Source organism: Osmerus eperlanus, chromosome 6, assembly GCF_963692335.1.
Source record: "Osmerus eperlanus chromosome 6, fOsmEpe2.1, whole genome shotgun sequence".
Taxonomy (NCBI): domain Eukaryota; kingdom Metazoa; phylum Chordata; class Actinopteri; order Osmeriformes; family Osmeridae; genus Osmerus; species Osmerus eperlanus.
Genome location: NC_085023.1, coordinates 11,061,051 through 11,081,047, shown reverse-complemented (window position 1 = coordinate 11,081,047; position 19,997 = coordinate 11,061,051). Strand labels below are relative to the sequence as shown.

The 19,997-nt window shown below is 40.0% G+C and overlaps 1 protein-coding gene across 1 annotated transcript; it reads right to left on the bottom strand.

Moving 5' to 3' along the window:
• Nucleotides 1-1,794: 1,794 nt before the first annotated feature.
• abch1 (ATP-binding cassette, sub-family H, member 1) lies at nt 1,795-19,370 on the bottom strand. The gene is made up of 20 exons (XM_062463445.1): nt 19,091-19,370; nt 16,999-17,147; nt 16,151-16,310; nt 15,713-15,867; nt 14,018-14,125; nt 13,739-13,832; nt 12,108-12,182; nt 11,779-11,950; nt 11,008-11,104; nt 10,632-10,800; nt 9,628-9,728; nt 8,725-8,795; nt 8,405-8,454; nt 8,096-8,152; nt 7,913-7,983; nt 7,662-7,750; nt 6,924-7,027; nt 5,837-5,996; nt 5,529-5,633; nt 1,795-4,905 (listed from the first exon to the last, which is right to left on the bottom strand). The coding sequence occupies exons 1-20, from the start codon at nt 19,151-19,153 to the stop codon at nt 4,799-4,801; spliced, it is 2,157 nt and encodes a 718-aa protein (XP_062319429.1). The 5' UTR covers nt 19,154-19,370; the 3' UTR covers nt 1,795-4,798.
• Nucleotides 19,371-19,997: the final 627 nt, after the last annotated feature.

The following is a 19,997-nucleotide window of genomic DNA, read 5'->3' as shown; positions in this document are numbered from 1 at the left end:
AGGGATAAAATCAGGGTAGTTTATTTTTGTTGTTGTGGTGCTGGAACACAAACACATAACAACAACTGTGTCACTGGATTATGTGATGATAAAAACATGCTGTGCTCCTGCTTATCCAAATATTCAATTGCTCAACTGCCCTGTGTTTAGAGGGCTGGCCCAACTGCTGTATTCAGGCTACTATGGTGACAGTAACCACAGATATGTTTGCTAAGTGTTAAACATACAGTCTCACAAAATAGCTCAGAGCACGGTAGCAAGTAACAAATTGCAAACAAAAATGTGAGTGGGAATGCAGGGGGTACATTGATGTTTCCTTCATCATCCATATTAGCGCAAGGGATTGTACCGGTCTGACAGAACACAGAACACCATGCTATATGCATGAATGAATATGAATAAATTCCTGTATTTTCTCATCATATAATGTTCTCCAGTTTCTTTGCATGTATCTGAAGTGTAACTAAACCCCCCAATTTCAGCTTTAGCCTGCCCCATCATTTCTTTGAAAAATGCCCTGTAGTGAAAAGTTGTGGGTGCGGGATTTTTTAAATTAATTTTTCATTCATGCGGTAGACAAAATGTGACACATTGACACTCCCAATTATCATAAGAATGCTAGAAAGCTGGTTCAAAATACGATGTATGTTACAAAAGTTTAACGTCAAATGCAACATCTTAAACTCAAAGGTCATACTATGTTAGGAATTTCTTTCAGTTCCAAACAGCATTCTAAATAAATTTAATTTAGAAAAAAAAGATTAAACTACTTCAAATGTAAGGAAGCATATAATAATTGGGAAATATACAAACTAAGAGACCACTGTACTGGTACTCTTCAAAATTTCTCCAACTTCCATAAACGTATTGACATGCAGGCACCTGTATTTATAGGTTATCCTAGATACATCAAGAGTACCTCAACATGGCTTTCATGCGTCAAAAATGTCTTTAAAAGTTTTTATCCCCCAGGGGATAAAAGAGATGGAACATAATACCAAATAATCCAAAATAACACTTTTGCAAAGATTCAAAGGAATTAAGACTAGCATTGATGAGTTTCGCATGAATGAAAAAAATTGGTTTGGGCATTTAGTTTAAGAAGAGGACTATCAGCAGGCAGAATAACGTACTTCATGTAGTTAGTTACAAGTACTGATCATCAACAACCACATTATATACAGTATATTCATACGAAGAGTGTCAAGGGTATCTGAGCCATCAAACAGAGTTCTTTACCGAGACACACCTTCACCTGGTAACTGCATTGCCTTTACTGTACTTGAGTTTAGCGCACATATACCAAACATAAATCCTGTTTCATGTGATCATCACAGGATGTTAATGGACAAAGTCTTTCATCTCCACAAACGGACCAATGACATCAGATGGGATAAAGTTGACTGTCCACTTCAGCCAGATAAAATGAGGTCAGGTGCTAAGTAGTTTTATGAGGACCATGATGTTTTCTGATCTCAATCAAGGCTGAAATGGTCTAGGCGTCTTTGAGAAAGGTTGGGTTAGGTTGGTGCTTTAAGTAAACATAGATGTTTAAAAGGCAGGCTGCTTCTCTAAGCGCTGTGTTTGAAATGCTAATGGTGGTTTTAATGGGGGTGAGATGAGAGGGCAGAGAGATATGGAAAGACAAGGTGAGCACTGAAAGGGAACAAGATGAGAGAAGGCAGGGGGTTGGAGAAGTCGTAGGCAGGCCCTATGTGCCTTAGGATCTGACGTTGACTGGGGGTCAGGAGCCGTTTACCAACAAACACACAAGCAACAATGTGTTGTGAAAAACACTTACTTACTTACTTTTTTAGTCATTTATATTTTATTTAATCATTGAAAAATCTTCTGAGTATGTAGTCCACAGCAGTTCAGTTATCTTTACATTCTCAAGATCATTCCAACTTCAGAAATCACCAAAACAAAATCAAGTGTACTCTCCCACACTTACAAGCCACACAGACAATAATGTATTGCCTTTTTCAGAATTTTTACGAACATACTTTAATTTCTTCACTGCTAGATGTTGCTGCTGTGTATTCAATAATTCTTTCATTTCAAATTCACAAGGTTGCCAAACACGTACCTAGACCATCGTGCAGCAATGTCAAATGACCAGAAATAGACCATGGCCAACACATCTAGTTTTACTGTTTCCAAGGACAGGATTACTTAGTCAAAGTATGTATGCAATCACAACACATACATTGCAAACTTGTATAGATGGAGGCCATAATGGGAGTATGAATGAGGTAGTAGACTTGAAATTGATTCATCATTTGAGCTGGTATAATACATCATGGTAACACATCATGAACATTTTCTTCATAAGGTCTTCATAACAGTGTCATTACAACGGGAAACTAAATCCATAATGTTTATAAATGTCACAACACAAATTATAATTTAAAAGGTACAATAGGTAATATTCTTTCAGTAAAAAAAGCTAATTTTGTCCCCTATAACCATGTTGTTTAAGCTAATGAGGCCTTCTGAGAGTTGTTTACCAACGTAAACAAGTCAGTCACATTTTTGCCTGCTGCTTTCCAGCCAATTATGTTCCAGCATCACTGGTCCAGTCTATCGCCTTCAGTGAGCCAGCTTTCCTCCTTGGCTTACATTATGAAACCACTGACAATCAAACTCGAGCAGGAGGAAAGCACAAAGTTCAGAACAAAATTGGGGGCACCGTTTATCATAATTTTAATTTATTATATTACCTAGTGTAGCTTCAAATAAGCCAGTTGACAGAGTACATTACCTTTTGAAGTGGCAATTGTCATGAAGTTTCTCTCAAATGAGTGCCAGTAGGACACCATCTCAAGATGTTATAGTGTAAAACTATGACAGCAATGTCAGTCTATTTATATTATTTTTTGTCATTAAGGACCTGTTGCCATGTTTTCATGGATTCTGAGGCACAAAAGTAAACTTAGTCCATTCTAACTAAGTCCATTGATAATGTGGTCTAAATGTGTAGAGTATTTTGTAAATCTGATGGTATTTAGGAGCACAACGGAAAACTAGATAGTTTGGGCCCCATTTTGGCATCGACACAATTGCAGTTCAAAACAAATTCACGATGATAGAGTTAGATGGAATATTTAAGGTTAACTTGGCCAGTGAGACAACCGCCAGTAAATTGTTAAATTTAGTCAAAAATAGTTGCTAATGACTGATGTTCATGTAGATATCTATGGATCCCTCAGTATTTGTAAAAAAAAAAAAAAAAAAACGCTAAGCAAAATTTGTGTGTGTAATGCGAAGTTTGGTACAGGTATACAATTCACATCCATGCAGCCTTTCATACTAACTTAGACCAAATGGTCTTCTTAACTATACAGTATTTGTTGTATACACTAAATTAGTATCTAGAGTCTACGATAAATGCTTTTCCCTACTATCACTTTAATTTGCTCAATAATACATCAGCTGGTATATTTAGATTCTGCATTTCAACACGACAATTGTTTGATGCATGTAAACATTTCTCATTCCATAACATATTTTGATGGCACAACACAAAAGATAAAAATGGGTGATGTACTAATAGCACGTCACATTACACATCGGTCAATCACTTCAACTCAGTACATGCTCCCATTGGATCACACCAGGTGATCAATTTTGAAGAGTGAACACAACACTGAAAACGGAGACTGCTTTTATGAAATGTCCACTGACATATCCTGTCCAAATTATCTACCCATCAGCCCCCACTCTGTCCGGCACAGCAGGGCGATGGGATGACAAAAGCAATCAAAAAGCGGAATTTTCTTTTCAGGTAACACAATTAATTAGAGCTAATCACACCTAAAACATTTAAAGGCCTCGCAGTCAGATAAATCAAACATCCCTTTGTTCCATTTCCTAGAGGATGCAGGCACGGGCACAAACTACCATTTATGAACAGCCACCAACCCAAAGCCACAGCTACATAGCGAGCAGAAGAGAGCACCTAGTGACAACTGAGACAGGGTTATCACTTCCTATTAAACAGATAGCGAGCAGGCCACAGGAAACATCAGAGCAATAGGAATTCTTGTCATTTCACCACTTTTTTGCCAAATACTTGTATTTGATTGATCTACTGAGACCCAAAAAATTATTTCGACAACGATTCCCAAATAAATAGCTCAATTTTACAAAATATATTATTTGTGTAAATATTGTGTGAAACATAAAGAACACTGATCAATTCCAACAGTTGTCATTTCTTCAAAAGATATGCAGGAACTGAATCCATAGTCTGTCTCATATGCATTTAGTAATTATGTTCAAAATACAAATTTGTGCAGAAATAAAGACAAACCCTGAGGTCCATGGTTCATCTCAGGAGGTGAAAATGTACATGGGTTGCATATAGAAATGTAACACCATAGAACACACACCAGTCTTATCCTGAAACGAGAGCAGTGGTTTTTTCTAAGTGGTCTGTTTTTATCTGCAACGTTTTTTTAAGTTTTCCTCAACAGAACAGGCCCATACACACACACTGGTATGTTCATAGGCTTGGAATTGGGATTGTTTGTGAGAGCTTAGATGTGTGTTTGAGTGAGTGTGCATGTTTGTATGTGTGTATGATTGTGTAAGTGTGTGATTGAGCATGTGTGTGTGTATGTAATTGTGCATGGCCATGATTGTGCATGTGTGCTTGCAATAGGGACTATGGTACACAGTGTATTTAACCACAGTGACCACACCCATCCAAAGACAGGAGGCAGAAGCCTGTTCACGGAGCCTTTTCCATACTCGTCTGGCAGTCCTCTTCTCATCTCTTTCCCGGGTCGGGGTCTCACGTCCTCAGCTTGAGGATGACGGTGGCCAATATTAGGAAGAAGGTGTTCCAGCCCAAGGTGACAGCGAAACCTCTCCACACCATCATCTGAGTGAGGCCCCAGCCTGAGGAAGGCAGCATGGAACAGTATGAACCGACATCTTGGGCCCAGTGGTGCAGTCCAACACACGGAGGTGGTTTACAGAGCATGCTTACTTCTTTTTTTAATCGAGTATCCGAATTAAAGCTAGAAATTATCTTTTAATCTGGAAGACAGTTGTGCCCAGTGTCATGACTGAGATAGGGAGATCTATGTACAGCTGACCCACAGAGACTGGAGTTATAGTGAATACTTTAAAACCCTCACTGGTGCACCAGGCATCTTGAGTTTAGAGTGAGACACGTGTGCCTGTGTACATGTATTTGTGCATGTGAGTGTGTGTGTGTGTGTGTAAAGTACACAGGTGTAGAGTATCATGCATGACATGTTCAATGAGCACATGTGGTCATGTGGATGTCACATTCACTGTTGACACAGGACACACTTCAATAGACCAATGACCAATTAGTATTGGATAACAATCACTCTTAACTAACAACCTACTGCTAACATCTCCCTGGTGGTTTCCTACATTCTTTTTCTATACAAGCAAGCCCCGCTTGTACTACCATACTAACACATTAGGTTTTGGCATATGTGAAACTCTATGATTAGAAGTAAATCATCTGTAGGTGTGTGTTCCAGTACCTCTATACATGATACAGCGGAGAGCCTCTGAGGCATATGTCTGGGGAAGAGCCAGGCTAATGTAGCGTAGTGGATAGGGGATACACTCCACTGGCCAGATGATCCCTGTAGAGGAAGTAATAATGACAGTGTGAAAGAGTGTGTGTGTCCCCTTTCTTGTTCCCTTCTGACGAACTACGCCAAATGTGATCCAACTAGATATCTGCAAAACAGTAATGAATCACAATCCACCACTATTTATCAATAATCGAATCCTGTTTCAATTGTGTTTCGCTATTTGTGTCTTTCTCACAAACACACACACGCACCACTGATGATGAGGTTGGGGTAGAAGATGCCCAGGGCGGCCTGGTTGGCATTCTGCTCATCGTCTATGGCTGCGGAGATGACCAGGCCAAAAGAGATGCCCGTCACACCCTGCAGGACGATCAGAGCTATGACCAACACCAGAGAACCCTCGTTAGGAATCTAGAGGCAGTGAGGAAGAGGGAGAGAGAGAGACAGAGAGAGGTTCACTAAATAATTTTGTTAAACGACAGTAATATCTTACCTTTTAAAACGTTTCAGTAAATATCAACTGGTTATGAGCAGGTTTAAACTGAAATGCAGTTTGTTACTGCATTGTCAATTCTTGACATTTCCAAAATAGGAAAGCATTACTCTTTTAAATTCTCACAGTAGAATCATTTTTGTCCACCAGCCAATAGTTTAGGCAATGGCCATTTCCCTGTATTGGCCACATGCATATGACTATTGACAATCAATAAAAACAAGGCCTCAGAGTTTCCATTAATCTATTGTCCTAACGGTAACCTAGGATTTCTGATTTTTTGGCTCTAGTTCTCATCGGGATTGACTGCAATTTTCCAGTGCCATCATGATATATTTAAGATTTCAACAATTAAAAACAGAACTGTTTAAGCAACAGGCTGCACTGACCTGAGACTCTGGGACCTAATTAACTTTACATTTGTTTTAAGGACTTCATAAAGGTTTTCTTAGGTTTTGATAATGGCATGTGTGTGTGTTTGTGCGAGTGGGCTTGTGTATTCTTGTGAGGGCCAGAAGTCCCCTTGAGAACAAAAAAACAAGGAACATCTGAACTTGTGGGAACATTTCCTTGGTTCTCACAAGTTCAAGTGCTATTTTAAGGGGGGTTTAGAGAGTTAAAATGGGAACAAAGTTCCTTTAAAAATAGCAATTCAAACTTGTGTGTGTGGATGTGTGAGCATGGTAGTGAATATGAGACTGGGGCTGCTAAATCATTCAGAAGTCATGAACCCTGTTGATGAAGCCGGATGGAGACTGAGTGTGTGTGTGCATGTGTATGTACATGGGCGGGTATTTTTGTGCGTGCGCCTGTTCAGGGTGTGTGTGTTTGTATGCACATCCCACCTTGAAGACAAGCAGGATGAAGAGAAGTAGTAGAATGATCTGGACACTGATGACAAACAACTGAGAAAAGAGGTGAGCCAACATGGTCTCCAGAGAACTGACACCTGTATGAACACACACACACACACACAAATAAGACACTATCAACACCCTTATTACTTTCTAAAAGCTTATGTACCCTAAGTAAATCCAAACACAACTAATGAATGCATACAGGTTTTATACACAACGACTTTTCATTATCCAAACACATTAGGTGTCGTGATCCTATCCCTCCCTCTAGTGGTTAGATCTACTCCTACATAATAACACAAGGTGACAATTTGACCTATCCAAGCATTTGATCCTAACCAGTTCAAACATTTGAACATTAAGTTATGGTCAAGTTGTAGCATATGTGGAGCCAGAAGTTGAGCAATCAAAGAGCTAGCTTTTCGCCATTGAAACGTGACGACCATAGTGATGGTCGTCATGTTGGGACCTGGGTTCGCACCCCAGTATGAGCAGATTGGGAGGAAGCTCTACTGACAAGCGACACGACAACTCTGGTTACTTACTGAACCCACTACGCTTCAGCAGAATACCTTTTACAAAAGGTGGGGTACCGGCAATGTCTTTATTACCATGGAATGCCTGTAATTAAATAAACTGCACATACATCATAAATTACTTCTGAGCTGGGTACTGCTGACACTGGACAAATGTTGTCCCTGACCATATTGAACTTTGACCTCTTACCTGCGACCCAGCACCTGTCCAAAAGACCCTCCTTCCTCTCAAGCACAAACGAGAGGGCGGTCAAGCCCACGGCCAGGTAAAAGGTGATGCTGATGGGAGATATGATGGACACAGTAAACGTACCGTGAGAGGACATGATAGACAGATAAAAATACATAACGAGAAAGGATACAGAGAAAGATGATGATAAATAATAATTGCTGTATGTGTAAAATGCTAAGGAGAGCTCAAATCACAGACAACGACCCTACCTTAGTACTGCTCCCGGAGTAACAAACGTGGTGAAGTCTGTGTTTAGGCTGCCGTAAATAGGCTCCTCAAACTGAAAAAGTCAGATGTAGCCAGTAAAAAAACAGCAAATTATTTTTTAAATTAAAAATAACAGCACTTTTAATTGTATTATCTGTTCAAACCTGTACGTCCTATCCCTTTACCTTTACAGGTAGCGAAACAAGGTAGGATGTGCGGCCCATCTTATACTGGACAAAGGCCTAACAGACAAAGACAAAGCAAGACTTTGTTGTTTCTACTGAAAACTGTGCTATATCCCTGACCTTTATTAATGACATTTAGCACATCAAATCATCTTACAAAAGAGGTACATATTGATAAATTCGAGATTCTCTATCACTTTATTTTGGATCAAGGTTAGATACACGTCCCACCACATTTAGTAGTTTAGTCAACTTTTAATAATAAGTCATCTAAAGTCGTAGATCAGTAAGTAGAAAAATCAGGCATACATCAAAGGCATCTGCAAGTTTTTTCTGGAGCATAGTGGCAATTTGTTGATCTGGAAAAAGAAGACAAAGGTAGAACTATTGATACAGAGCAGATTCAACGACAATACTCAACACTGACCTAACATCATACCAACATAGACACATACTATTGTAACACCTAATGTGTAGTAACAACATGGAATTGCAATCCAATTTGTTTTTATTGTCAAGCCGCAAACATACCTCCTTAGGTCAAAATATGAATATGAATGTGTTTGTGTATTTGTGGGTGAGCATGTACTTGCACATGTGTCTCTGTGTAGGAGGGGGAGGACACCCACTTGTTAGGTCCAGCCATACGTGTACTGATCCACCATCTACCACTTCACGAGAAACTTGACGCTGTATCATCCTACACAAAACACACACACACAGCTCCTGTAAAACACACCCAGTCAAATTACCCAGCTCAAACCCTGCAATGTATTTAGAACTGTAATGCATCACATTCCGTTTATGTCAACACCTACTGTTGGCAGAAATGTGTTTTTCAATACCATTGCACTCTTTGTGCATAATAATCTGTATGACTAAGACACTTAACAATACAATACATGTCACATGGTGAAACTACTAGTCAGTGGTGTTTCACATGAACAACACATGATGTGTCTAAAAGGCTGCCTGTGATTGGTTGAGAAAGACCATTAAGCCACCGTAGGTGAACTGGCAGGCAAGACCAGACTTTCCACCCAGACCCGAAAAAGCCACATGCACAAACAGCTGAAGAACATAGACCAAAACACAGAAGAGCACATGTAGTACTATGATTCACGCTTGGAACAATGCAACTCCTCCCCTCACCACTGTGTCATAACATGCTGCCTATGGGTTTGGTTTCCGAGGAATAAATTGTGTGTATGTGTGTATATACGCTTGTGAATTATGAATGTGTGTAAGTGTTTGTGAGAGAATGAGTGAACGAGCACATGCACACTGAGTGTTTGTTTATGTGTGTTAACCAGTGGAATGCTCTCAGTCTGTCAAAGTGGCATGTTGATGTAGCACAGGTATCAGTGAGGGTGAGAGTTCAGTCTGAGTGGAGAAAAGATCGACAGGGGAGAGAAGAGGAGAAGACAGAAGAAGGATGTCTTGAAAAACCAAGACATGACTAAACAAAGCAAGTTAAACCAAAACAACACAAGCCAACAACCCATCCTCAATAAGTGACTGTAAGGGCTTACCTTTTGGTCAGATAGGAGGTAAAGTTCTTGCCGAACCCTATGACGCCCCAGTACTCTCCATTATAGACACCTGCGAAAGCTTCTGCGTGAGATAAGTTCACCTACGGCAGAGAAATGGGATATAAGAAGACAGTAGAGTACAGTACAGTAGAAAGCAATTGGGTAGAATACAGTTACACTTTATTAAGCCATTTGCTAGAGTTGGCAAAACTTGGCTTTGGATATTTAGTCATTTAGCAGACGCTCATATCCAGAGCGACTTACAGTAAGTACAGGGACATTCCCCCGAGGCAAGTAGGGTGAAGTGCCTTGCCCAAGGACACAACTTCATTTGGCACGGCCGGGAATCGAACTGGCAACCTTCAGATTACTAGCCCGATTCCCTAACCGCTCAGCCACCTGACTCTCGGATATCCATTTGATGTTATCCACAAACGTTCTAGGACTATACAGTATATTGATTGTTTAATGTATTTCATAGACAAGCAAAGCTAACTATTGACATTTATAGGAAAATGTCCTTATTGGCAAAGATTTTATGAGTCTCCTCCATGTTTTAAGATTTTTGTCAATGTTCCCCTCACTTCTAAAATGAGGTCAGGGAAGGTAAGTGGTCAGGCTTTAGAACTACATGAAAGCAACTACAACCTTCAGGCTATGTGAAGCTGATGTTGACAAAAGGCACTACACTACAACAGCTCTTTACTTCTCATTGAGCTGTTCTATAAATGGAAGGGCCTATTCCATCTGCTCGGAGCAGAAGTGAAACCCGACAGCTAAAGCTCAGCTACTTCTGATGACTAAGAAGTTGAACACTTCCCCCCCACTTAACTGACAAATAGGTAATCTGCTGTGCTGTACTGACATCAGTTCAAATGCAGTAAGCCTTGTAGTAATAATGGCTGATTCCCGAAGACTACACTGTAGAAACTGTAGAAGAAACACCAGTAGAGAATGCATCCCGAATCTTTCCAAGATGAACATAGTTTGTTATAGAACTCTACCTGCTCCACACTGGAGTTGTCAATAAAGGAGAGTAATGATTGGCTGAAGGAGTTCGGGGCGGTTTCATTGTTGACCACGGCCACCTGGATTCCCTTTGGGTCTGCTCCGATACACAGACACATGAGAGAGATCTGGATCACTGGCAACAGGAACTGGAAACACAAGGATCTGGAGAAAGGCCAGAGAGTGAAGCACAGCACCACGTCACATGATGTTGAAAAACTAAGAATATTGAACATTTGTCTGTGGATTTTTTTTATTGAATGGTGGTTAGAGTAAGCCACAGGTCTAGGTTAGGGTTTTGGTTTTCAATACTGTTTTATATTGCTAATTCTGTTCGTGTTTGGCCTTTGTCAGTACAATCATCGTTCTCACCCTGGCATTCTCTTCATTCTAACCAAGGTCTTGATCATCAGGGCTGCAATGTTCCGCCACTTTGGCACCAGATGTCTCGCTCTGACTTTCCAGTCGGCTGTTCTCACACACACACACACACACACACACACACACACACACACGCACACACACACAGACATGCACGTTGCAACAGTACTCTTCCACTTTGAGTGCTAATGCTAATTGGCAACACTATAACATGGTGGGAATCATCATGCCCCCCAACTCCAAACTAAAGCTTATATTATTAGGGGGTTCCTTTGAAAATATGACATGCTTATTAGCTAATTAAGTTAAGTTAAGCTAAGTTAATCTGGCCAACACCGGGGACACTTCCCATTATTATGTCTATCTTGTTGGAACAATAACAATTCTTGTGAGTGAAAAAGGTCAAAGAGTCAAGTGTCTTGACTTGTCCTACAGTACCATGTCATGTTCTTGACAATGACAGAATGGTTATTAAACTTTTACTTTCATCTACAATAGCACAAACATACTATTATAATAGCCTGTCAGGGCATGTCATCAGTTTACACATGTTTTTGTATTAAATTGTAATCTGTGTCATGTGTAAACCATAACAGAACATTAGCTAATAATGTTGGTCTGGTCAGCCAAATCAAATGTAAATCCTTACAGCAAGGCTAGTTGCAAATTAGCATGTATTAAGTAACAAAATCTCAAAGCTCACGTAAGTTTAAGTCCCTTGTGGACAAAGCAATACGTTTTAAGTTCCCTAAAGTGCTGTACCTGAGTATTTGGGCAGCTCCTCTAGTCCAGTCCCCAGAATGGGCCTGTTCTCTTCCCGGCTGCTTTCAAATGATTGGCTATTCTCTAAAAGCTCGCCCTGCGGACTCACTCCGTGTTTGGCCACCACTTGGTCAGATGTCTCGCAGAGTTGCAGGAAAGCATTCTCTAGTGTCTGCAAAGGGCAATAAAACAATATGCAAAATAAATGTACTATTCCTGTAATAAAATATCCATATAACGTACCTTGGCAGTTAGTGAAAAGGACCACATTGGGGTTAACGTTACAAAATCATTTAGTTAACTGGTAAAACTGTCAAGGCCATTCTCACCACAGCACTGTGTTGCTTCATCACTGCATCAGGAGGCCCCTCGGCCAAGAGATGGCCGTTTCTCATTAGACCGACCTGTAGAGAAAACAACGTCTTCAATGTTGCTTTATTCATACTACTGCAGGCAGATCATGAAGCACAAACGGCACCTGAAAAAACACATTTGTAACAGAAATAATATGCAGATGCACATACAGTAAAAGCATCAGATGTCTAATTCAGTCTGCATAAAATTATGAATATTACAGATATACTACTGTGAATGATTATAGGAAATGTTACATGTTTTCAGAGGTAATAAAAACAACTGGGGAAGAGAGAGTTTGAGTGTGGTGCATTATGGGGAAATTATTTTCGCTTACACACGCACACACACAGAATCCTGCCTTCATAGTTAGGCTAGTGCCAAGCCCGTTGGCAAAACATGCTAGTTCAATGCCTGTTGGCAGTGAATGTGTGTATATTTAGTTCTTGGGAGATCATGAAATATATTTATATTTATTCCTCAAGACCCACTCATCTAAACAACGTCACACATGACGCCACATGTCCTTGGGTCCTGAGCAATACACCTGGCAGTGCGACTTCATATATAGTAATAATATACATTTCTCGCGAGAGCCATGGCTCCATCACTTAGTGCAGCTCAACATGGAGGCGAACACGGTTATATTTATGTCAGAGCAAATTGAAAGATTTGTAGGTTTTGTCTTCACATGCACTAAGATAACGTGCTGTTTGCCATGCTGTAAATTACACATCACAGTCCTTTCCATTCCGTTAAAGGGAGATTGGCAAAATATTTAGTAGCTTAATCTGCTGATTTACAGCAACTAGTTTAGATTTTGAACCGTATTCAAACCTGCCAGACAAACTAAATACACAAAGAGGATTATTTCCTATGGAATGTTACAGTAATAAACCACATGTATTCTGAATAAAGCTAAGCCATCTTACTAGACCTACTAGGGGAGTACATATAACAAATACAATTACACTAAAGACCTCTCCAACAACAGTTATGGTTAATGGATCGACATTCGTATTTTTACTGTATGTATGTATTTAGTGTACACATAGATAGGTTACTTTAGGACTTCACATCTTAGCTCATATTTACCCTCCGTCACAAATACAGTATCAGCTCAGTGGTCTCCTCATTCTCACTCCCTCTTTCTCCCTCAGCTCTCCTACACAGCTGTTACTCATCTTTCATTTTCAGTTCAGACCAGATTCTCCAAGAACGAAGGAAGGAACCATTGTTAGAGGTTTAAAACAGGGCCAGTGTCTCTTTCCAACTTGCCTACTTATTGGTTATTCTGACCCTTACCCAGCTTATGCAACACTTTGAATATACCTCCTTCAGCACTCGTCTATAACCATGGCACAGACTGAACCTATCAAAGGACACACTGTTGTTTATAAGGGGAATACTTTATAAAGTATAACTGTGTTGTTCTCCACTAATAATAACAACAAATATATACAAGTCTAAATTAGTTTTTGTGTTTGCATGTACACATTTGTATTGTGTTTTGTAATAAATACATAAAATCTGTAATTGCTCGTCTGGTAATGTGTGTAATTCTTGCAATACATTATTTACACTACATTAACGCTGTGTAACTTACCATATTGGCTTGCCTGGCCTCCTCAATGTAGTGAGTAGTGATGATAACAGATACACGGCCCGTCTTCACTATTTCAACCAGATGCTGCCAGATTCTATGTAAAAATGTAAAAAAGTTCAACAAGGTACAAAGCATCTACCTATTTTTCAGCATTGGTATTATGAATGATTGAAATCACAAAGGCAGCAGAGCCTTATGGCCTTGCGTTTGCTAGGCTATGTTGTTTTTAATGGGATTATATGTATGTTTGGGTCTCACACTTCTGTCTATAGTCTGTACCTCGCTCTGAGTACTGGGTCCACTCCAACTGTAGGCTCATCTAAAATCAGCAACTGTGGGTTCTGAAGCAAGGCTGCTCCCAAAGATACCCTCCTCTTCTGCCCACCACTGTAAAACATACATACACACACACATACACACACACACATAGACAAACACATATGTACATCAGAAAAAGTGACCCAAAACGATTTACCCTGAAGGTAAGTGCAAATTGGACAGCTGACTTGCCACTCAGTCTTGCAGCAGGCGGCAAGGCAGCCCCAGTGGGCCTGCACAGCACAGGCTACATGAACACAACAGGACTGTTAATGAGGGTAAGGAGAGAAAGGGGGGCAGGGTAAATGTACATTTAGTCATTCAGCAGACACGACTTACAGTAAGTACAGGGACATTCCCCTCGAGGCAAGTAGGGTGAAGTGCGTAATATGTCTGCCCAATATATTTCATTTTTCACTGCCCGGAATCAAACCGGCAGCTTTCTGATTAATAGCCCTATTCCCTAACCGCTCAGCTATCTGATCCCCTAATTCAAATGTTTTTTTTTATTTATTTTTTTATTTAAATTATTATTAGTTGTTATTGTTATTTTCTATGCAACGTGTTGGCCATGAAGTGTATCCTATCTCTTATTAAATCAAGTACCACTCAAGTGAGTTGTGAAAGAGAATGAGAGGGCACACACACACAAAAAGGACGGGAAGTGCATTCCTACCAAGCATTTCTTCCACTTTCTGAAAGGTAAATAGTTTATGTTGCTTGGCTACCAAAGGTTACTGGGTATAACTGTGTCCTCAGAGGAAAAAGAAAAACCTTTGGGATATGAGAGGGGGATTAAGAGTTTTGTCTAGGGCCTGCATGTTGTTACAGGGACTACTTTCCATCCCTGACACAATTCACTGCCGTATCTTTCTGAAAATGAAGTTGCTGGTCACTGGAAAGCATAATTTTAAAGGATGCTGGTCTTAATTCGAAAGAGTATTTCCAACTCTTTTTCAAACTGATGTTTCCATGATGGTTAGCAAGACATTTTTACATGAGGGTAGCACGCCATAGATGAGATGAGGGGTTTCTATCTCTCTTTTCATGTCCCATATAGTCTCATTCACAGTTCAAAGATTAATTTGACAAATATGTGTGGGTATTTGTTTAGTTTCTATTATAAGGACAGATAACTCATACCAAAGCCTATAATGAGGCATGGGTCACTGCCTCTGTATGTATGTCCTAGTGGTTGTGGGAAACTGGGCATTGCCTCTCTATAACTCAGTAGCACACAATGAGGTATTGTATGTTGACAGTTTCAGATCAGTGTCTATCAAAGGAGGTATACAGGCAGTATATACCTAAAACGAATGTTCTCCAATAGGGGCAACCGAAGGAGCACTTTGAATGAGTTTTAAAAGAAAAAATGCTGAAAAGCTTTATTCTAGCTACTGACTGTCATTGACTACACAATCTTGAACACCACTACATTGGCAAGACCAAATACCAAAAAATTATCAAAAATGAAATATAGTAGTTAATTTGAGTTAAAATATGTCATGTATTTACATCATTACTCAAACCATCAAAAGAGCTAATTCAAGTTTAAAGTCAGAACCCACAAGCCACCTAGCCAAATGTGTACGTCTAGACAAACCAATTTGGTACATAAGCTTATCTTGTGTGTTTAGGTGTGTATATTTATGTTACCTGAGATTTCGGACCAGTCTATTTTTCTGAGGTAGATCCAAGAAGTCAACAAGGAAATTCACACGTGCCTGAGTGTCCTTCGATGACAACCCATGGATTCGTCCAAAAAAGGTTAGTGTATCGCTGATGGTGAACTCATTATATAACGCCAGGTCCTGTAGGAGACAACAATAAAGCATGTGTACCCCTTGACATGCATTCACAAAAAAATATATTTCATCATAATCTGTCATTATAATCCCAAGTGGTCTTTGATTTGGAGAAACTTGCTTGGGTGGTCAATGCTACTGGATGTGGCAATCCCTCCATTTACCCTTGGCATTATTGTTGCCAATCAAAGCTGCTACCCTGTATGACCATGTAGCAACTGCAGGGACACAAGGGTACTATATACACACCCTCACCAAAGCCAAATGACAGGTGTTTCTGTGTATTCACCTGTGGCATATAGCCCACCATCCTTCCAGGCACTTCATGACCAGGGAACGAAGGTGGTTTCCCTAACACACTGATGTGACCTCGTGAAATCTTCAGAGTTCCCACAATGCATTTCAACAGTGTGGTTTTGCCACATCCACTTGGACCCAGTAGGCCATAGCTGGAAGGAGAATGGAAATCACATGGGTTAATGTGTCAATAACATTACTAATTCAACTGCTCAGCATGCAAACAATTGAAAATGTTTGCTACCAGATGGGAAGCTAGGTTTCAGATCCTAAAATAAGTGAGCGGTGACCTGAAGCATACTTCCCTTTTATTGCCAACAGAGGAACAAAGTTAACAGATGACAGATAAGTACAGATACAAGTGGCATTCTAACTCCTACCTCCTCCTTAAGTGAAACTGTCTTCCCTTTTCTCTGTGGTTCTAGGTCTTGCAAGTCGGTATGTCAGATGAACATTCATGTGAAGCAAAGGGATTCAATACATACTATATATACTGTCAATACTTATTTGCAAGATAACACATACTATGGGCCATAAGATGTTAAGATGTTACAGAGCAAGCAAACAGGCACCTGAAAAATAGTAGAGCTAGCATATAAAAGAAAGTAATAGAAAAAACGTTCTTGAAAATATAATAGTTCCACTACTGAGTGAAATACTTTGGTGGACATTGCTGCACTTGACCACTTTTTTGGATCGGGAAAGTTTGTCAGATCAATTTGTCACTAAACATCTAACATGTATAACTACAAATAACAATCGTCTAATTTTTAAGATCAAATAAATAAAAATGTCAATCATAGTAGCATGGCAATAGATCAGTCACACTGAACCACTCACATGTGTCCCTGTGGCACGGTCAAGTTGAGGTTGCTGAGCACCTTCAGTTTGCCATACGACCGGCACACCTCCCTACATATGATCGCTGAACCATCGATTCCTGGTAAAGGAGGGGCCTCAAGGTCAGCCTTCATTCCTACTTCTGCCAGCTGGGAAAAAACATCAAAAGTATTCATATGGGGGTCCCTATTTCTGTAAGTCTTTACTGGATTTATCTTATGTAATGTCCCTAACAGTTTACTGTACCATAGCATGCTTGGCAAGACAGCAGTGAACATTTCTGGGTCATAGACCAAGGCTATGTCCAGTAATCTTAATCCCTGCCTCCTTTCACTGGCTCCTCCATCGCTCTAACTCTCTCTTAATCCACAATCTTTTATTTCATGGTGGAGAGATTAAAGGGAAACGATCCTGTAATCTGAAACGTGGCTAACCTCACTTTGACACAATACTAGTTGAACACATATACCTGCAGTGCCGATTTTAGACCGCCGCTGTGCTCAAGCACCCATAAATTTCATCAGCACCCCTAAAAATATATTTTTTATTATATATATTTTTTTTATTATTAATATTTTGCATAATAATACATACATTTATTAATTGTTATCCAGTGAAATTAGGGATTTATATTTGCAACGGGTTTAGCACTTTTGCAAGGCACTGTATTCATGTCACATTCTCATTGGGGGCTGAGCACCCCTAAAGGTCTGATCCTAGAATCGCCCCTTTATACCGTTAAAATTATTGTGCTAGATAATGTAATAATATATTTTGATAATTTTTTATTACAACCAAAAATATGAAGAATGTCCTGGTTGTTTATTTGGGAGAAAACACAATTATGAAAAATGTCAATGTAAACGTACATAATCTATTATGCAATGGAGTTATGATCAAGATGAAAAAGTCTGCACATAGCCTACATTAGGCTACTACTGAAGAAATATTGTCGAAGACGTCCTAAGCCAAAACTCAGAATTTGAAATTGCTCTGGAAACCAACATGTTCGAAGTTTTCAAAGGGACACAGAAAGGATGCATTCAAACTCTTAGCCTATAGACTGACTTGGAAAAAGCTCATAGATAAAACTACTCACCTGAAATAATCGCTCTACTTAAAATGAGATCTATGCTACTTGGATGGAGAGTAGCCTATAGCCTACCCGCACATACTTGAATGAAACCCCATGTGAAAAGCAGCTGACAATTCTATTTCAACGACGTAGGGCCTACGCTAAGTGGCAAAACAGGTTTGTCTCAACCAGCATTATTCTGATTCAAGAATTCACCTGTTATGAACACCTGTTTAGAAAAATAACAGACGTTATTCGTGTTTTTCATTTGTGCCTACCTTTGCCATTGCAGCCCAAAACCAAAGCAACCACAACCTTGTTTAAAACGGAAACCAACAAGTAATTAATTAATTAAAGATTTAGGTAGGCTATAGCCTGTATAGGCTATGCGTTAGGTATTTTTATTGCAGTGACTACCGCAGTCAGCCAATTGACAATTAATAAAACGAGTACCTTTCAATGCGACTGTTAACCACGCTGCTTCTAACGTTAGCCCTGTCTATTCACATCACTTCCAATGCCAAGTCGAAAAGTGCGCTTGCCTTCTGTATTTCCCAGATCACACACACAAACTGTCCTGATTCAGGAAGAAAAGCCCCACGATAAGCTTCACGAGGAACTACGCGTTGATGTTCTATATAGCAGCCTTTTTATGTGTCGCTTCCCATACCTGCCTGGTGTTGATGATGCTGCTACACGTTCATTTCTCCATTTCGCATGCATGTAATAGGCCTACAAAACGTCATACCCGCCGCAGTGCTCGTCGCGTTAAGTCTACATTCCTTAAACCAACATATTTCAGCCTCGATAAATTACTAGGCAATTGATGTTGCTTGTCTTTCAGTTTCAGTCTGCAAATTTTACACGATATCCTACTGCAGGCGACAGTAGGCTAGCTCGATGGAGCTCATTATGCGAAAACAACTAGCCATGACAGCTGTATTTTTCTGGTTCAGTCGCCGACAATAGCCGATACCTACTTAAATCGGGTACCTTGAACATGCAGTTTAGTCTTACCCGCTCTTGCATCTCTGTGCACTCGGGTCCTGTAGTTGCATCACCGTCTGCCTCTGCGGCCATGGTCGATAGAAGGACTGGGCTTGTACGAGGGATAGCCTAAATCGGTAAAAGCCGCACTAGTTGCACCAGGCAGATGCGCGTATAACCGGGCTCCAACGTCGATCAATCTTTCGAGTGTGCTGCAACATTGCAAGTAAAAGTTGTACCTAACCACATTTACTTGTATTCATTTCATTTGATCCAAAGCGACGTAGACATTGTGCATACAGTGTGCAGCAGACAATTAAGGATTACATGCACAGTTCAAACAGTAGGCGATTACAGTGGTTATAGTGCCAATGAACTGGGGTAAAACCGAGGATCTCACCGGATACAGCTGGGAGAAGACTAGATGGGATATTAAGGGCAGGTTGTTGCCTGGTGGGTGTCTTCAGAGTCCGCATCATATTTCACCAATCTTTTATTTTAGTAATGAGTTACGACATTTGCTCGAAGAAATTGTTTATTTCGCGTTTCTTATCAGGCTATCGAATGCAGCCTATTGTAATAGGCTAGCTAATTGCTGTGGTGAGTGATGCAATAGTCTGTGTATCTGTTTATCAGTCTCCGGGATAGATTTAGTCGTCAGGCAATTTAGTGAAGGTGCTTCCCTTCTAGTATCAAGTGTCAGTGTTTCCAAGGGTCCTATTCTTATCCAGTGGCTGCGTTTCCCATGGCACTTTAGATGGTAATATGAAAGGATTAAAAACATATCGATACAGGGTTCCTTCTGTTATCTTCAGACATGGGAGATGATCATTGAAGAGCATAGTCTATACATAATTTTTATGTAGCCTATACTGCATGTCATATATTATTGTGCAGTTTACAGACAGCAGACACAAACACTGTGTGTGACAGAATT